General features: G+C 40.0%; 1 protein-coding gene across 2 annotated transcripts in view; it reads right to left on the bottom strand.

Moving 5' to 3' along the window:
- The window catches only part of COL4A1 (collagen type IV alpha 1 chain), a 120,423-nt gene that overhangs the window by 63,914 nt on the left and 39,011 nt on the right, over positions 1-17,498 (bottom strand). For both annotated transcript variants that reach the window (XM_053968639.1, XM_053968647.1), the window contains exon 2: positions 7,310-7,360. In XM_053968639.1, the coding sequence (XP_053824614.1) occupies positions 7,310-7,360 (51 nt within the window). The remainder of the gene's footprint in view (positions 1-7,309; positions 7,361-17,498) is intronic.

A 17,498-nucleotide genomic window follows, 5' to 3' on the forward strand; every position in this document is an offset into this window, starting at 1 on the left:
TCTCTTTGCTGCGTTATCTATAGTTCAATTAACTGTTCTGTAGCCCTTTCTCAGGTGTTGCAGTTACTTGAAAAGAAATGTAAATCCTCTTCAACATCTCTTAAATAGGGTTTCCCAACTGTTTTTTGCTCCTACTGTGATATTAATCTTCTTTTGTGGCTAAACTAAATATGTTCTCCAGCAGGTTAGAAACTTCCCTGTGTGATAAAGTACTCCACTATCACTCCTTTAGCAGCTACTTCAGGTTTCCTCATTGAAAATCCCACTTTCATGCTGCTTCTTAGTGTTCTGTCTCCTTCCAGGCATATACTGTTACAAGCTTTGCTATTGCTTCTGCTGAAAGTGGTTTTGAGAACTTTGTATAAAATTTGGCTTTTTACCCTTCCTTAATGAAATCCAAACTTTGAGAAAATCCAGATCTGCTTTCTGAAAGCAAACATCATATGGCCAGATGTTTTCAGTAACTAATCTTAGTTATGACCTTTCTCTGAAAGCATAAGTCTAAAATCTGAAATAAGAAGTAGCCGAGAGAAAGGAAGCAAACAACTAACTACCACGAGGTATGAGATTAAAAAAAAAAAAGAAAAAAAAAAAAAAATTCCCAAACTACTTTTTGCTCTTGGATAAAAAGACCTGAAAGTGATTTAAGAAGACTACCACAAACTCTGGTTCCCTAGTGATAATTATATACACTCAGGTCACTTCTTGTCGCTATTGCTATAGAGAAAATGTACATAGAAATTGATTATTGAGTGCGTCAAGGATTAAATTCTTGTATGGGAACTGACATATCACAGAACTGTCTATTTTAATGTCTGTCTTGGTCTGAGATCTGAACAAATACAGTATAAATTGAAGAGCAGAATGATTTTAAAAACTTGAAGGATTAATTACCAAATGCAGCTACTGCTGTAGCCCAGGGTTTGCTGTCCCAGACTCCTAAGTTACACCAACAAACCCCTGCAGCATCACAGAGTTTTAGTGGGCAGTTAGACCAGATACTGAAAAACTGCACAGGACAAAAGTTTTGTAATCAGTATCTAATCAGTAGGTACATATATACCCTGTAAGGATATAATTTTATATTTGGGAAGATTTCAAGCTATGTACAGGTATTGCAGAGGCACTGGGCAGCTCCACTTCCTGAGCATGAAGATTTCAGAGAAGCAGAGATCTTACACATCTTTTCATATCTTATTCTGATCTCACACTGGGGAAACTTGAGTAATTCATTGGAGGCTCACATACTTCAGATCAAGCTAAGGCCCTGCAATCCTTCAAGAAACCATAATGAAGGCATACACTAACAGTTGTGCAAATTTAAAACTAAGCCCTGTGAGCTTGTTTTATTCCATGAAGAATAGAGCCTGAGCTCATTGTGCCAACACCCTTAAAATCAAAGGTAGTGCATCTAGCAACAGCTGCTTAAAAGGTCATATTGTGCCAAATGAAATATTACTTAGTGAATACTTTCAGAAGACAGCTCTGAAAACTAAATATGAGCATGTCTCAGCACATAATACTACTGCTTTTATAGCTCTCTTTCCATAGAGATAAATTGTTCAGTGTAATCCACTGGTTTGTATTAATCAAAGATACCCACTGTACTGAGTGTAAAAATATATCTTAACATAGAAAATGTTGCCAGAGACAATTGGGACAAATGGTTCCTGTAACTATTTAAAACTAAGAAAAGCTGATGGTTTCAGGTGCCACTTAGCAGTTTGGTCTGACAGCTGGGAAAGAGTAGAAAACTTCAACATTTAGCATATTGCAGTCAATATTATTCAAAGCTGTTTTATATTTTGTTCTTTTCAAGAATAGCAGCTCTCTTCATGAAAAATGATGTTCTTTTTCCCTGATTTGAATTTAAAATATTATTTCTCTCGGAGTAAGGGATAAATCAATAAAAATATACTACTGTCAAAGCAGAATTGACAAAAAGCATTGTGACGATATCCTGACTTTCAAAAATATTTATGAATCACAAGTTTCCCTCTACAACATCAGATCTACAGCTGATCAGTATTTCTGCTTATTTTATTACTGTCTTCTGAGTCTGCCCTTTCAGGCATAATTAGATGATTTCATGTTATCTATTAGCCCTTTCCAGACTGCAGACACATTTTGCCTCCCACATTGCCTGTCATCCCTCTTTCCAACTTTATGGCCATCTCCAGAGTACATTATTTGCTTGCAGTTTCCTTAATGTCCCCCATTCAAGGTCTTTCCAACTCAGGCATAAACTGGTGCTGGACTCAAAGTTCCTACAGCAGCCACTTCACAGAATCACAGGTTTGGAAGAGACCTTCAAGATCATCAAGTCCAACATATGCCCTAACACCTCATCTAAACCATGGCACTGAGTGCTATATCCAGTCTTTTTTTAAAACACATCCAGGGATGGTGACTCCACCACCTTCCGGGGCAGACCATTCCAGTGTTTTATCACTCTTTCCATAAAAAAACTTTCTCCTAATATCCAACCTATATTTCCCTTGGTGCAGGGAAAGAAGAGAAAGAAGAGAAGACTGTGTCTTCTCGTTCTTGGGGGACTTAAATAGGAACATTGAGCAGTGCTTACTAAAACCAAGCAGTGTCAATGAAAAGTGATTTTAAAAATTAACACTCTTGATTCTAAAAAGTCTAATAAAGGTTGACTATGAAAAGACAGGTCTAATGATTACTGATTTGCTCCACTAAAGGAACTGACTTGTTGCCTCTGATATATTTTCAAGGAAACTCAAAGTATTTAATAGTGATCTTCCCACAGACTGCTAGGACTTCTCTCCAACAAGGGGGGTTTATATTGTGTTAAATCATCAATATTAGAAATATTTTTGTTCTTTCTTTGGATATGTAAAATTATAGAAAACCCTCAAAGGTCCTCCCAGTCTGGTAAACCTTAAAAAAAAAATGCAGGGACACAGTCAACTCTTCATTACACAGAGCAAAGGCAGAAACACAGTCCCCTGCAGACACCAAAACCATCTGTGATTTTTAAGGCTGTAGAAGTGTGCAGGAGAGAAAACACTGGTCTCTGCTACTCTTGATGGGAAACTCCAGAGATGTCCCACTGGCTCTCAGTCTAAGTTGGAGCTATCTGGCTTCCAGATCCAAAATACCTTAAGCAAAGCCAGTCTGTGTACTTCTGCAGCATGGTCAATCCACACAGGGGTGATGCATCCATCAAGGCAAACAGATAATTCAAATTTATGCAGGTATAATAATACAGATACAGTCTCAGAATAAGGGAAAAAATATATACCAAAATAAAATTATTTGCTCAAGTTTTCCTGCTTTCCAACAATAAAAATGTCAAAACCAGCAGTTACATAAAGAGTTAATTCTATTCTTATCTTCTACTTAGCAAAGATTTTCTTTTTAAATTGCAATACTTCATGCTCAATGACAAAAGCATGTTTGATATTCTTGTTGACTTCAGCTTTCAGTGGGTAATGCTGAGACAGTGAAATCATCATTAAATACTTACACTAAAGAATGAGGATTTATACTTCAGTGCATTCTAACTTGATAAGTCTAAGAAGATTAATCATTCTGTATTACTTACAGCAAGGTTCCAGTGTTGCCTCCATTTACACGTGTTTCTGATACAGAGTAAAAGTAGTGCAAATGGTCATGAATGAGAGAAGGAAGATTTTTAGAAAAAGTCAATGCATGGAGAATTTCACTCATCTCTGTGCAGTCTTTGTTCTGAATGGTAATTAAATGTTTAACATGTTTTTTTCTGCATGCACTAACGGCTAGCACTTCTTATCTTGACAGCTGCTTGAAATTGTTCTCAAGATCTAGGTAGGCATAAAAGAGAAAACATAACTTCAGTCTTCTTCTGAGTAGCTCAATAAAATGTAGGCAAGCATTCAAAACTCTAATCAGTTTAAACAGATCTCGCACTTCAGTGAGGTTTCAGAGAACAGTCAAGTTATTATGCAGAAAACCAAATAAAAAGTATGAGGTAATAAATGAAGATGTTTTAGGCTCATCTCTCTAATGGAAAACAGTAAGGTATTTTTTATTATTTTAGCAATATTATGTTTTTCTAAAATTTCTGTACCTTTTGTTTGGCAAACATGTGATATTTGACATTATATAGCTTAAAAAAACAGCTTGATGTTCAGCGTAATAATAAAGGCCTTAAAGGATAAGGGCCATCTGTTGCAATTACACTCACTTTCTGAATTTTCTGAAAGGGATAAAAGCCCTTAGAGTTTGTCAATTATATGCCCTTGATAACATATGAGTCACGTTAAAGGAGTTTGGCATAGAAATGCAATTTTCATGGAAACAGTCTGATGAGAGAATATTTTAAATGTACTCTAAATAGGGCCATCATATTGATGAAATTATTGTCAAAGGAGAGAGAAAAATATGGCAATGTGATTTACTCTTCCATGTCTGAAATGCTCTTGGGTACTATTTCCTGGGCATTTCACAGCTTTTAAGTCAAATACCATTTTCAGCACTTTTTCTGATGAGATCATGAATATTTGGCCAAATGAATTTTAATTGAACCCCAGTCTGCAACTTCTGGGTCTGGAACTTCTTCCCACACTACGGTAGGAAATATCTCTCCAGATGTTAATAATTAAGGCATTAAAGAGTAAACCCAGCACCCACTTCCGCAGCTCCCGGGGCTCCCATGGCAATGAAGTGGTGTGGGTGGATTGCTGAAGAGTGTGGGAGGATTGGAAAAGGCCCTTCAGCATTTATGCACTTCTGCATGACATGGAAGCCAGATCAAAAGGGTTTCCAGTGTAGGCAGAATGTTGGTTGTGGATGATGGAGGGTAGAGTGGATATGTCCTCCCACATGAGAAGTGGAGAGCAGATGTTTTTGGTGTGGTCTCCTGGGGTACCACAGGAGCTGGGCATGGCAGCCTTCTCCTAGCCCGGATCTTGGCTAAAATCAGTCTTTCGAATCTGTCCTCTGATTAAGAAATATTCACACAGATTTTTGAAGTAACAGGTACCATTACTGATGGGTGTGTTAATGGGAACCACGTTTAGCAGGGACATGTTTCAAATCCAAATGCATTCGTTGGAAACGCCATTTACAGCAATATTACAGAGGCAAGCAGGAAGGATGCTCCCCTTACTTTCCCTCACCAGGTTCTGTCCCCAGGCCTGGGACCAAGTGGCAGGCTATCCTTATTCTAGACAGACATCAAACATAATGAATCAGGCTGAAAAACTACACAGGGCTGAAGGGCAGGGAGCAGATTTTTTTAAAATAAAACTCAGTTTTCTGTTCAAAATCTTAAGTATGTTTGAAACAGAGTTAACATAATGAGTAAGCATTGATCTGAACCAGATTCATGCATGTTAAATGCATTCCAAAATACCTTCAAATGCCTTTCCTGAGTATCATTTTCTAGGTATAACTAGATATTCACCTGTCCAGATGTCTCTAATGTCAATAACTGCGTTTCCTACAAAGTCTAAAATTATGTGAATACTTCATTATACACCTGCTTAAAGTCAGAGAAATTTGTGATGGAACCCATTAGGAAGAGTGGAGAGTACACTAACACACTGGTACTTAATATGTCTTCTGTTACTATGGACTGATTTTTCTCTCATCAACATTTTTAAACAGCCTACATCAATGTGAGGTAGTTTTGGATTCTAGCATATCAGATAAGCATCTATCTCTAGCATCTATCATCATATCTATTTCTTTTAAAAAGAACATTTTGAGACTCTGGACTACAAAAATGAAAATTCCAGCAAGACCTCTAGCAAACAGACAGGAACACAGCTGGAAATAAATTACGCATAAGGCTTTATACTATTTATTTCCCCAAGCTATCATTTTTTTAAATTATCTTGTTACAAGATGCTGGCATACTCTATGAACTGAAAACTGATGTCTTTCAATGAAAGGGTTATAACATGTCTCCTTCATTCTGCCGTGATTCATTTGTGTTTGTTACTGAACAATAAGATCAAGCTATCAAGGAATAAATGCAGAGTTTTGAACCTTTCCCAAATCTTTGCTGTATTTGTTTTAAATATATAGTTGACTTTTATTAAACAGACATAATTGGGTCATTAAAAAAAGGAGACTCCATCTGAATGATGTTGCGGACCTTGACATTTTTTATCTGTATCACAAATTCATCTATCCTCTGTTGCAAAGAAAGTTATCTTGCTTGGGCCTCCAATTAAGTAATTTACATTCCTAGTTCTGGAAAACAGCAAAGAAAAGCCACCAACAGACATTCTTAAATCTATCATCCGTAAATATGCAGCTATTGCCTTTCAGACAACACAGAACACCAGCTGTCTATTTATTTCAAAGAACAAAACAATCCCCAAAACAAAAAAGCAAACAACCCCCCCATCTCTTCTAAGTATTCCTTTGGGTGACCTAAACAACTTACCTTGAAACACATTCCCAAAGCAACCACATAATGATAAAACTGGTTTATGTTCGCTTAGAATGGTAGATGCACAGCACATTTGCATGCACAAGAGAACACATCATAGATTAAAATCTCTACAAGCAAAATCAGAAGAGATAAGGAGAGGGGTTGAATGTCTATAATATTTACAAAAGCAGGTAATTAACAGGGGGAATTAATGGAATGCTTAAGTGCACTGTAATTTTTCTTCACTGTTACTGCTTTAAGAGAATACTTTAAAGTGCCTTTTTTTTGTTTCATATAGAAGTTTAGATAACTGAATGGGAACTCTAAAACTAATTTGCAAGGTTCTGTCAAAATTTTAATTTTTTTTTTTCTTGACCTGCAACACTTTTCTGTATCTAAGCTGATCATTAACCTCCCTCTTCCTACTGTAAGTCTTTGCCTCCCAGGGCTAACCCTGGTCAGGGTACATTGATTATGACGTATCACAGATATCCTGGAGAGCAATCTGCATGGCATGCTGAGAGGAGCATTTCTGAACTGAACTGCTTGCCTCTCTTCCAGAGATAGTCAGGATGTCAAGCCTGCTACCCACTGAAAAGGCTGGAGATGAGGTGAGGGAAAGGTGAGAGCGATGGCTTAGCATCCCACTTGATGGGAAAGGAGAGAGGGCACGGCCACATCGGGCTGGGGGCTTCACTCCACAATGAGGACATTCACCTGCCCCCCAGCCCTGGCCCTCCTGCCCTCTGCAGAGAGGGCTGCTGCTCAGAAACCCTGCTGATGGCACTGGTCTGGCCCTGGCAGTGCTCCCTGGCAGTGCAAGCCTTTGCTGAACCCAACGGCTCACCTGACTCCCAGTACATTTTATACCCTGTGGTTGAAATAGGCAAGAAAATGAAATGGACAGAGCTGACTTACCTTTTGCCCTTTTACTCCACTGCAATCACATTTTCCACAACCGGAACATCCCTGAAAATAGAAGAAATTGCAAATTAAATGTCTGAAGTGGGTGACAGGCAAAACATACTGAAATGAGCCAGGGATGTCAGCAGCACCCCACTGACTGCAAGGCTGGTCAGCGCAGGGAAAGTTTGCTTAAGCCCATACAGTAACATAAGACAAGTCAGATTAACTGGTGCACAGGTAAAATCTTACAGTCACTTTGTGTTACCAAAGATGCTCTTAAGTGCATCAGGGCTACTCCCTACTTTTCTTCTTCATAGTCATGAAGCAACTGGTAAGCAACGCAGCAGTCAATGCTTTTACTGTTGTCATGCCCCTCAGAAACAAACTATGAGGAAAAGAAGCAAAACATCTGTATCAGTTAATATTCCACCAATGCACAGAAGATCCTTCAGCAGCCCCTTCAGGCCATTATTCAGAAGCAGCCAGGGACAGCACCTCCCCTGAGACAGCTTTCAGCACAGATGCTGGGCACCTGTCCCTCTACACCTGCAGCCTCCACAGTCTACTGGGATCTCAGTACTGCTGGGAAATGAAAAGAAAATGCACCTAATCTGGTTTGAATTTGGAAAACCCCCAATGAGGCCAATAAATATTACCCCAGAAAGTTAAATAATACAGTAACATTTTTACTTGGCAAATAAAATTTATTTTAAAGTAAAGCATCAAACAGAAATGGGGTTTTAATACTAAAAAAAAAGGCTGTCCAATAAAACTACAGTACTATCTCCTGAAAAATTTATTGCTTTTGTTGACACCATTTTTTTGTATATGTACATCCACTGAATTTATTTCTTGAAGTAGAATCTTCTCCATACTGACATAAAGCAAAAATAGTTACAATTTTTTATCTTACATTATTATACCATGTTATATTATAAATTCACACAAAGGTGAGAATTAACATGATTAGAAGGAGTTTTTATCATATAATGCAGAAAGTGAACTGGATCTGAAGACAACACCAAAAAATGCTGCAGTGCAACCCCAGCAAGGATCAGAAGGGAAATGTGCCACCCACTTTACTCCTTGCAGGACATGGTTATGCCTGGAAAAACATTGGGTCTCCCATTACAAGAAGTGACCTGGTGTGACCTCTCTTAGTTTTTCAGACCTGATGAGATCTCAGCTGGAGGACGCCTGCTTGCAGCTCATACTTCCTCCTCCAGGATCATGTAGAATGTTATCAGTTTTATCAACACATCCCCAAGATTCAGAAGAAGCCTGTTTTAATTGCGTCTGGGAATGTACTTAAAATAAGTCACTGAATCATTATAAACATCTGTTTTCAAGTTAATCCCTGCATATTTCCTTCAGCTATTATTTAACATGCACTGTTTTAGAAAAAAACTATGTTGTTATTTAAGTATGGTTTTGTTCTCAAATTTAGCATAGCCAAAAGAATGGGCATGTGCTTTCGAGCCTCTTTTTGTCCCCACAAAAATAAGTCCATTATATTCAATTTTTCCTGTTTTTTTAATGCCTCAGATTAGAATAGCCAAAGGCAAGGAAGGTAAGAAGGTACTGAGCACCAGGGAGCACAACTGTAGAAGGTCCTGTTCAGGGCAAGGGCTGCAGCCTGCCATGCCAGAGCAGGCACATGCTCTACAAAACACTGCCTTTATTTTACAGTAACATCATCTCCTGCTATCACTGACTGCAACCTCTGTGGGTGGGTGGGATGCTGGCCAGTGATGACAGTCACTGCTGAATAGCATTATCTCAACTACTAAAATGCATTTAGAATCTGAGCAACGTGATAACACTCTGCCTATACTAGGAAGAAGTATGAAGTATTTCCTTCTGTTTCTCTGGAAAGATGGGAGGGCCAGACTGGAAGAAGCTTGTGGACCAAAGGTCACTTTAAGGAGGTCAAAGGGGCACTTAAGCAATGAGATGCTGGAAGAGGGAAGGATGATTATAGCAAGTACAGGAATCATCACACGGCAAATTGAAACTATTCAAATTCCTATTCAAGTTCCTTTCTAAACTTTGGTTTTAAATCAGTCTCATGACATGAATAATCCACTTAATGATTTCCCACTATATACGACTAGAGATATTGAGACAAATAGAGAGAAATAACTTTGTCATATCTCCCAGACATCCTCATAGAGACAATGCCTTTCCCAGAAACTGCATGGACCTTGGAACAATCACTGCTGTCCTCCAAGTGTCAAAACAGAGAAGGAGCAGTGCTGGGCAGGAAGCATAATCTGTGGGGGGAGTGGTAGATGAAAAGGCAGTCTCTTTATCCCTTGTCTAGGAGCCAGTTACAGGCTAATCCAAAGACTTTGGCCAGGTGCACTGCACCAGGTACCTCCCCTATTTTGCATGGTACACTCACAATTTTCAAGCTTCCTTGCACCACAGGCCAGCCTCTCATGTAACATTAGAGGACATTAATTTTGTCTTACTCCGCCCACAAAATATAAATCTGCCCACAAGCAGAAGCTTATTTTAGTGAAGCAAATTGTTTCATTTCTTGACAAGCATTTCCATTCCATTTCATTCTCCCAGACTGTCTGCAACTGATAAGCTTAGTGAATCATCCTAGCAAATCAGTATTAAACTATAAAAAGATTACATCCCTTTGACACGACACACACAGAGGTGCTACATTGCAGCCTGACTGTTTGCCTAAAGGACACCTATTTATTTTCCATCACATTAATATATAGTTCAAAAAAAGTCCTGCTAATGAATGGGCATCCCAATCTGGACCTCCAGCTTCCATGACCCACATACTGAGCCTTACAAGCCTTAAGCCCTATCAGTGACAGAGCTGAGAAAGCTGCTAAAATTCCCTGCAGCAGACGGAACAAACTGCTCTGCAACACAGCCTGTAAGACATCTGTCAGATTGCAGCTACAGACTTGTTGTGTTTTGCCCAGTTTTTCCACGTCCAGCTACTTTCCTGGCATTGGAGGACTACTGCTTGGAACTTGCACAGGAACGATGCAAACAGCCAGATGAGCAGCCTAGGAGGGAGATGACTGCCATATTTGGAAATGCACCATTTCTGGAGGCTACAGACATCTCCAAAAAAATACAAAGGCAGAGTCAGTTCTTGGAAGCTACACTCTCTTACAGAAGTGCATTTCTCAAGACAAAATGTAGTTCTCTTTCCCACAATATCACCTCAGGCTCTGCTTACTGAGTTTCAGTTGTTGAGCAGCCACCAGCTTAGGCTAATTGCTTAGGTATGAATCGAGTTCACATTGTAGCCTGTAAAGCACAACTGTAAGGTAAAATTTTAATTAAACTCTCCCTGGTTACTTAATTCTGTTCATGTTAAAAATCTCATTCCAGGGAACATAGTCATTTCTCCTACACAAAATATAATGTCTTTCAAATCACAGAAAATCCTGTGAATTGGTGAGGCTACAACAGATATCAAAATTCTCTGACTATTCACAAATTACCTAATTCATAGCCGGAGTGCTTCAAAAAGGTAAAAAATAATCATAATTACTTCATCTTGTGATTAATTCATTATAAAATGACAATTTCTGTTTAGATGGGATGCTTGAACTGATGATGTGTTCTGATTAAACAGTGTAGATTTCCCACTCTATATTGCTTTAGTTTAAACCCCAATTTGAGCTGAATTCCAATAGCAGTTTCAAGCTGACACACAAGAAAGACTAAGCCAAGAGAATGGCTGTTTGTCAGTGACAACTTTAAGTCTGAATCTCTTCTCTCCATAAAATCAACCCCTTTCCACCTCTGGGTAAACCCAGTCTCCTGGAAGCCCAAGGGAGATTTATCCCTATGCAGCAGACACTGCAGTTCTTCCTAAGTGCACATGCATACAACTCATGTAGCTGTCATGAGAGCTGGATCAATAATATCTTCACATTTCACATCCCACCAAATACAGAAATAGGGAGTTGATACCAACTGCAGGACACTTATCTTGCATTCCTCTCATATTTTCTTCTCTTTCCAGAATGTCAAAATAGCTCCCTGGCTGTATTACTATTCTTGTCTTCAACCTTTAGATATAACTACTGCTCTTTTGTGTGCAAAGTACCACTAGAGGAAACCACTGCTGTATTTCAGTTAAAATCAGTATTTTGTTAACTGATTTTACAGTCCGTTAACAACTTTGAAAAAAATAATGTAGCTAAAACTCCTGATTTACACTTAGCTAGAACAGATAGAAGATAACAAAAAAAAAATCTGCACTGTCTTAACAATTAGCAAAATTTAGTTATACACCCTTAAAGGTGTGTATAAAGGGGTGTAGCCTCCAGAAATACACCCTTAAAGGGGTGTATAACTCTGTAAAGGAGTTGATACAAAGCCAGTTTTTCTGGACTGATTATTTGAACTTCAGCTCTTAAAATGGTTCAGGAAAAGGAACATCTGCTATTCCTTCATTTTGATGACTTAAAGCAAAGACCAGAAGTTGAGCACAGCTCTCATGTCTTTTGTAAACCCATCAATTTCAGATGTCTGCAGACAGAAAAATAGCGGACAAAAGGACAAATTTTATGAATTTTTTTTTAATGTCAGCAAACTCCAGTCTTTCCTCCTCTCCAGAGTTATTTTTCTCATTATTAAAAAACAAAACAAACAAACAAAAAACCCTTCACAAACCACAGCTGGCAATTTATCTTCATGTCCTTTTTAATTTCTTTTTCCTGGCAAATCATGGGTAGACTCCAGTTATGACTGTTCAGGGAATTCCTGAAACCAAGGGAAGACTTATTGGTTTTGAAGCTTTAACCCTCTAGGTCACCAAATTCAGTTCAGCTCTCGTCAGCAGTGACGGGAAGCTCCTGTCATGCAGTAGCTATTTGAAGTTCTTGGTTGTGTCATTTCAATTTTCTGCAGATCCAGTCTTCACAGAGGACAGCAGAACAGTGCCATTCACGATGTCCTGTGGGATATCACCGGGAGCAGCTCTCCCCTATGTTCCTGGTCATACCTGCTTGGTCTATGTAAATATTTCAGAAGGCACCAGATGCCTGTGTTTAAGAAAGGGAAATACATGCAACCCAATAACCTCCAAATGCTCATTAAACTGCAGGAGTACAATACTCATTCTCCTGAAGACCTTCTTTGCTTGTAGGCTGATGTACATGAGTGTAACAGGAGGAAGCAGAAGTGGTCCCCACTCATTTCTCTCTGTAAATGCAGAGCCATTCTTTTAATGTATCTTCTGGGGATTGCTTTGGACCAGATGAAACAAACCTACACAGTGGAAAACTGTGGCACTTCATGATCACTTGCATGTCAGTGCATGATTTAAGTAGTTCTGTTAGTCTGAGGGGAACTTTAAGTTTAGAGTCCCAAATTCCAAATTAACATATTCATAATATCTGAAAAGAACGGCAAGTCACTTTCTGAAGTATTGCTGTGCATGATGAAATTTGAACTAATTACAACAATTCAGCTCTGGTTTTATTTTAAAGTTTAGCTCAGTTGATTGGAGCATGGTGCTAGTAACATCAAGATTGTGGGTCCAATCCCTGTATGAGGCCATTTATTGATTATTGAAGAGCTGGACTCAATAATCCTTGTGGATGCCTTCCAACTCAGAATATTCTGTGAGTCTGAGAAAAGCCTTGTACACTTTTCAGATAATAATTCATTTTAATAAAAACTCTATAAAATACAAATGGAAAAAAATCATTATGGCTATTGGGAGAGGAGGAGGTTGTTCATATATTTTTGGCACAGTTTTCTGTTTGGCTGGTGGGAGGGCTGTTTTGTTGTTGTTTTTAGTAGTACCATTATCATGCAGGATGTTCATAAAAAAACTGCAGACAGACCACAGATTCTTATCTATCTCCAGTGTACTTTAGTCACTCAAAGGAATATTAGCAAATTTTCAGAATTTAGTAGCTTTTAAATTAACTATTCATGAAAATATTTATTTTGTAAATTAGCATCAGTTGGAAGTACTTCACTTAAAATATGTTGAAAAAAGAGTCTTCTTAATCAAAAGAATATCAGGTTGCTGGCGCTGAAATGTTTTGTTGCTGGGACCTCATTTTTTACATTCTTTTCCAAATTCCCCAGGGGTCTATCCTGGAGGTAGGGTCATGGGACTACCCTAAAGGCTGCTTTGTGAATATGACCTTCCTGTTGGTGATGTGAACATCGTTTTCACAAAGTGATGCAAATCCAGGGGGCTTCCCGTTAGTTCACAGGAAATATAGTTATTCCTGTTGTTCCATATTTGGACAGAAACGACATTTAAAACAACTGTTTCCTCTAGCTACATTCTTTTACAGGAAGCTCTGGAAACAATCAAGGTATCTGCTTACTTAGGGAAATTTCAGAACATCACATTATAGAACTCCATACTGCACAGCTCAAAGCAAATAAGTGGTTTGTGAATACAAACTAAAAAAGCCTCCCATGAGCATTATCTACTAACAAGTCTATTTCCATGGACTGTCAGATACTGCTCAGCCTCCAACAGAGAAGGCTGTATTTACCAATCCATCCAGTAGGTTTTGCACCCTTTTACTATACAAGAACTCCACTTTTAGTTTTATTTGTAAAAAAGTGAAAAAAAATTCCAGGTGCCAGTAAGATCTTCTGCTGTTGCAGTCACCGGTGTTACTTCACTGACAGCTGAGGATTAGAGCATGTTCCAGAGCTTCCTAACACCCAGTGACAAGTGCTTTCAGGAATACATTTCAAAGGGCATGACCCTTCCTAAATTCGATTATGGTAATCACTGCTAACAATTGTCACTCAGCTCTTCTACTTTGTGAACAGGCAAACTGAAGCCATTTGATACAGGTAAGAAACTCCCATTCCTCATCTTGCTAACTTGGAAAAACCTGCAGAGAGGACAGGAAATCCTGTTGCAGACCCCCCCCCCCCCCCCACCATGGCTGTTGCAGAGTTCACCACTCCTCATATACAACTACCCTGGAGCTCACAAAGCAAACTGCTAAATAACTCCTGCATGGAACAGATCCAAAACCCCTGTCTTGTAACTCATATGGTTGGTGAAATTGGCAATGGCAATCCCCATGTATACAAGTGGAGGGCTAACAAAACATCAAACTTCATTCTTGTTCATGAGGCAGAGAGGTTGTGGGCTCCAAAACAAATCACACAAGTTTGTTTTTCTTGCTGCTTTCTGGGATGGATCCACACAACCACTTACAGCACCTGCCAGAGGTACAAGGCTGGATCTACCCATAACCTGGCACAATGGAAACAGTGTCATTACAGTGGTGTGGTGGCTGGTGGTGCAGTCTTCTTGCTGTCTTCTCAATAAATCCACACCTGCAGGACTTCACTGCTTTCTAGAAATGTCTCAGTTTCTCTGGCCCCTGTGCCTTTGCTCTTCAGTGCACGACCCCATTTTCATAAGCACAGGGGGTACCCATAATAAGTCTGAGTATGGGCACTCAGTGTGGTTGAAAGCCTGCTCCAAAACAGTTCCAGCAGGGAGGCAAAACACAATGCCACCGCCACCAAAACTAGGTAGAGACTGAAGGAAAGGCGGTGGTGGCCACCAGCTCAGCAGGCAATGCACCCCTCCCAGGCACCTTCCACCTCCCAGTGCTTTCCTGATCCAGGCTGGAGGCTGAACCAGGATGAGAGGGAAATGCCAAGGTGGATCCCCTCCCTCTCTCCTCTCACAGGGAGCAACCCTCTCTAAGCAGAATTGGGAATGAGGTAAGAGATGGATGCCATGGTGGCAACCACCCCCAGAGCTGTGTCACCATGGGCCATGAAGGGCACAGGACCATCCCTGTGGCTGCAGTCGGTTTGATCCTGATGGAGAGGCCACCTCTGCCACACTGTCCACCCAATCACTGAGTCTTCTCTTTAAACTCGTCTGGCCCCAGCAAGCCCCCATTACACTGGGGAGTGCTCTGAAAGAGCAAGTCTGCAGGGGAGGTGCAGCCCTCTTGCACTGCAGTCCCTGTCAAGCAAGGCATTTTCATAAACCCAAAAGCAAAGGAGATGCCTCAGGAGCAACATGCAGGAAGCCGGTGAAGCCATTTTGCAAATGTGTACAGCACAACCATGAGCAGTGCTTTCTCTTCTGTTAGCTGATACACATGAACATCAACATAAGCAAATACATTTAGAAGTAACAGCTTTTTAAAAACACAGTGCTGGGAAACAGAGGTCTTCAGCCCCCACCATTCTCGCCTAGACTAAATAAACAGAGAAGCAACATCTTCTTAGTTGGGATGCACACCAAAGAATGTGAGAAAAGCGCAGAAGATAAACTGGACTTCTATGTTTGAGCACAGAGGAGAAACCCAAGTGACACATAGTCCAGCACAGGCACAGACTGCTGTGTCCTGAACTCACACCACCTGAGCAGAGCTTTCCCCTGAGCACTATTTGTGCAGCTCCTAATGTCCTTTTACCACCCTCCTGCGGTGTGATCCATCACCAGCGGAGGAGGCTGTGTGCACTTCCAGGTAACACCAGCACCACTGGCAAGGTCTTGCCCAGGAAGTCTCCTGGCTTCATGCCACATACACTGCATGACCAGGGTCCCCTTGCTCCTTCTTAGTCCTTTGCTCCCCATCAGCAGCTCCTTACCCTTCAGTTCTCCCAAGCCTGAACTTGCATTACTCAGGAAACAAAGCGGCTTTATGTGGGTATGGCTGACCTGCAGCCAGGCTCTGCACAGGCACAGGCAGCAGTTCCTCAGCACAGACAGAGCAGTGCTGCAATCACTCCCTGAAGCTGTGGCTGTACCAGCACAGCAAGAACATCCACAACACACAGCCCCGTCTGACCTTACCAGGAAGATTTGCCCATACCTGTCAAATGTTGCAGCTTCTGCAAGGAAAACCTTAAAGAAAGACTCCGCTGATCTCCATGGCATATTGCTGGTATATACAACTTGCCACTAAAACCTTTCCAGGAGGTCTCTGTCAGGGCATTTAAAGATTAGCAAATTTTACTAGAACATATGCAAATTCTATTGCAAAAATGTAGCAGAACTCTCCAAGTGATTTCTTGGGTAAAACATGTGAAGTCATCTTTTCTTCTGAAAGGAGCCTCAACTTTTTCAAAACTTCTGATAATGAAATAGTAACAATTAATATAAACAATTTTAAATACATTCTTTGCACCTCACAACACCAGCTTGCTCATCTCCTCAGTAATACTGGGAAGAGGAGACAGGTAGGGTAACAAAGGCCTCACTCTGCCAACAGACTCAACAACGAATTATAAGATTGTTAACGAGCAACTAATTTGTACATTTTAAGAGCCTTATGGTATTCTGGAAACAGCAGTAGTAACCACAGCAGTTCAACATCCTTGTCAAACACAGGATTTAAAAAGCATGTAGCATGTTTAGTCTACTTAGCAGCCAGCCAAAATACACAAAAATTCATTTGATAAACCTACTTAACCCACTTTTCTTCCCCACAGATCTCAAAGTTCTTCCAAACAGGTTCATTCTATGGCAATATCACTGTTACAGGGAAAAAAAAAGGAAAAAAAAAAAGCTGAATTTAATTGCCCTAGTGAAAGATTTCAGCCACTTCTTACAGACAGTCAGCTCTAGAAACTGCAGCACCACACAGAAGGTCTAAAATTGGAAGAGTATTTCCTAAAATTAAAGACATTTTTGGACTACTTGCATTATAATACTACCATGATTTTTGGACTGGAAGCAGTACCAGAAGTCTACCCCATGCATTTTCTCTCAAATATTTTAACAAATTGCCAGTCATCAATCTATCTGGGCACCTTCTCTTAAGCTACACCTTACTACTTTAGTTCAGTTACACTGATCATTTTAGCAACAAATCACTAGTCATTTATCTGTTTGGACTCCTAAAAAGCCATAAGGGGAAGTATTGCTTTCTCTGCTCCTTAACAGGTCACTGAATTTTGTCTTTTGCTCCAGTCAAGGATGCCATTGATTACGAGCTGCTTTCTCTTCAGGACACACCACATCTTTTCTCCTAAAGACTGTGCACGCCCCAGAAATAATCCACTCAGCTCAAGCTACATTTCAAAGGACATTACTGCATATCTAAAGACTCCAGATGCATATGGGTCCGTCTGACTGTTGAAGAGTCCCAACTTCAAGAGATATTCCTCTTAAATGCAAAGCTCACGGTTTAACAAAAGCCCTTGCTCAATAGATAAGTGAGGACTCAGCTCCTGTTAAGAAGCAGAAAGA

Source organism: Vidua chalybeata, chromosome 2, assembly GCF_026979565.1.
Source record: "Vidua chalybeata isolate OUT-0048 chromosome 2, bVidCha1 merged haplotype, whole genome shotgun sequence".
NCBI classification, from domain to species: Eukaryota; Metazoa; Chordata; class Aves; order Passeriformes; family Viduidae; genus Vidua; species Vidua chalybeata.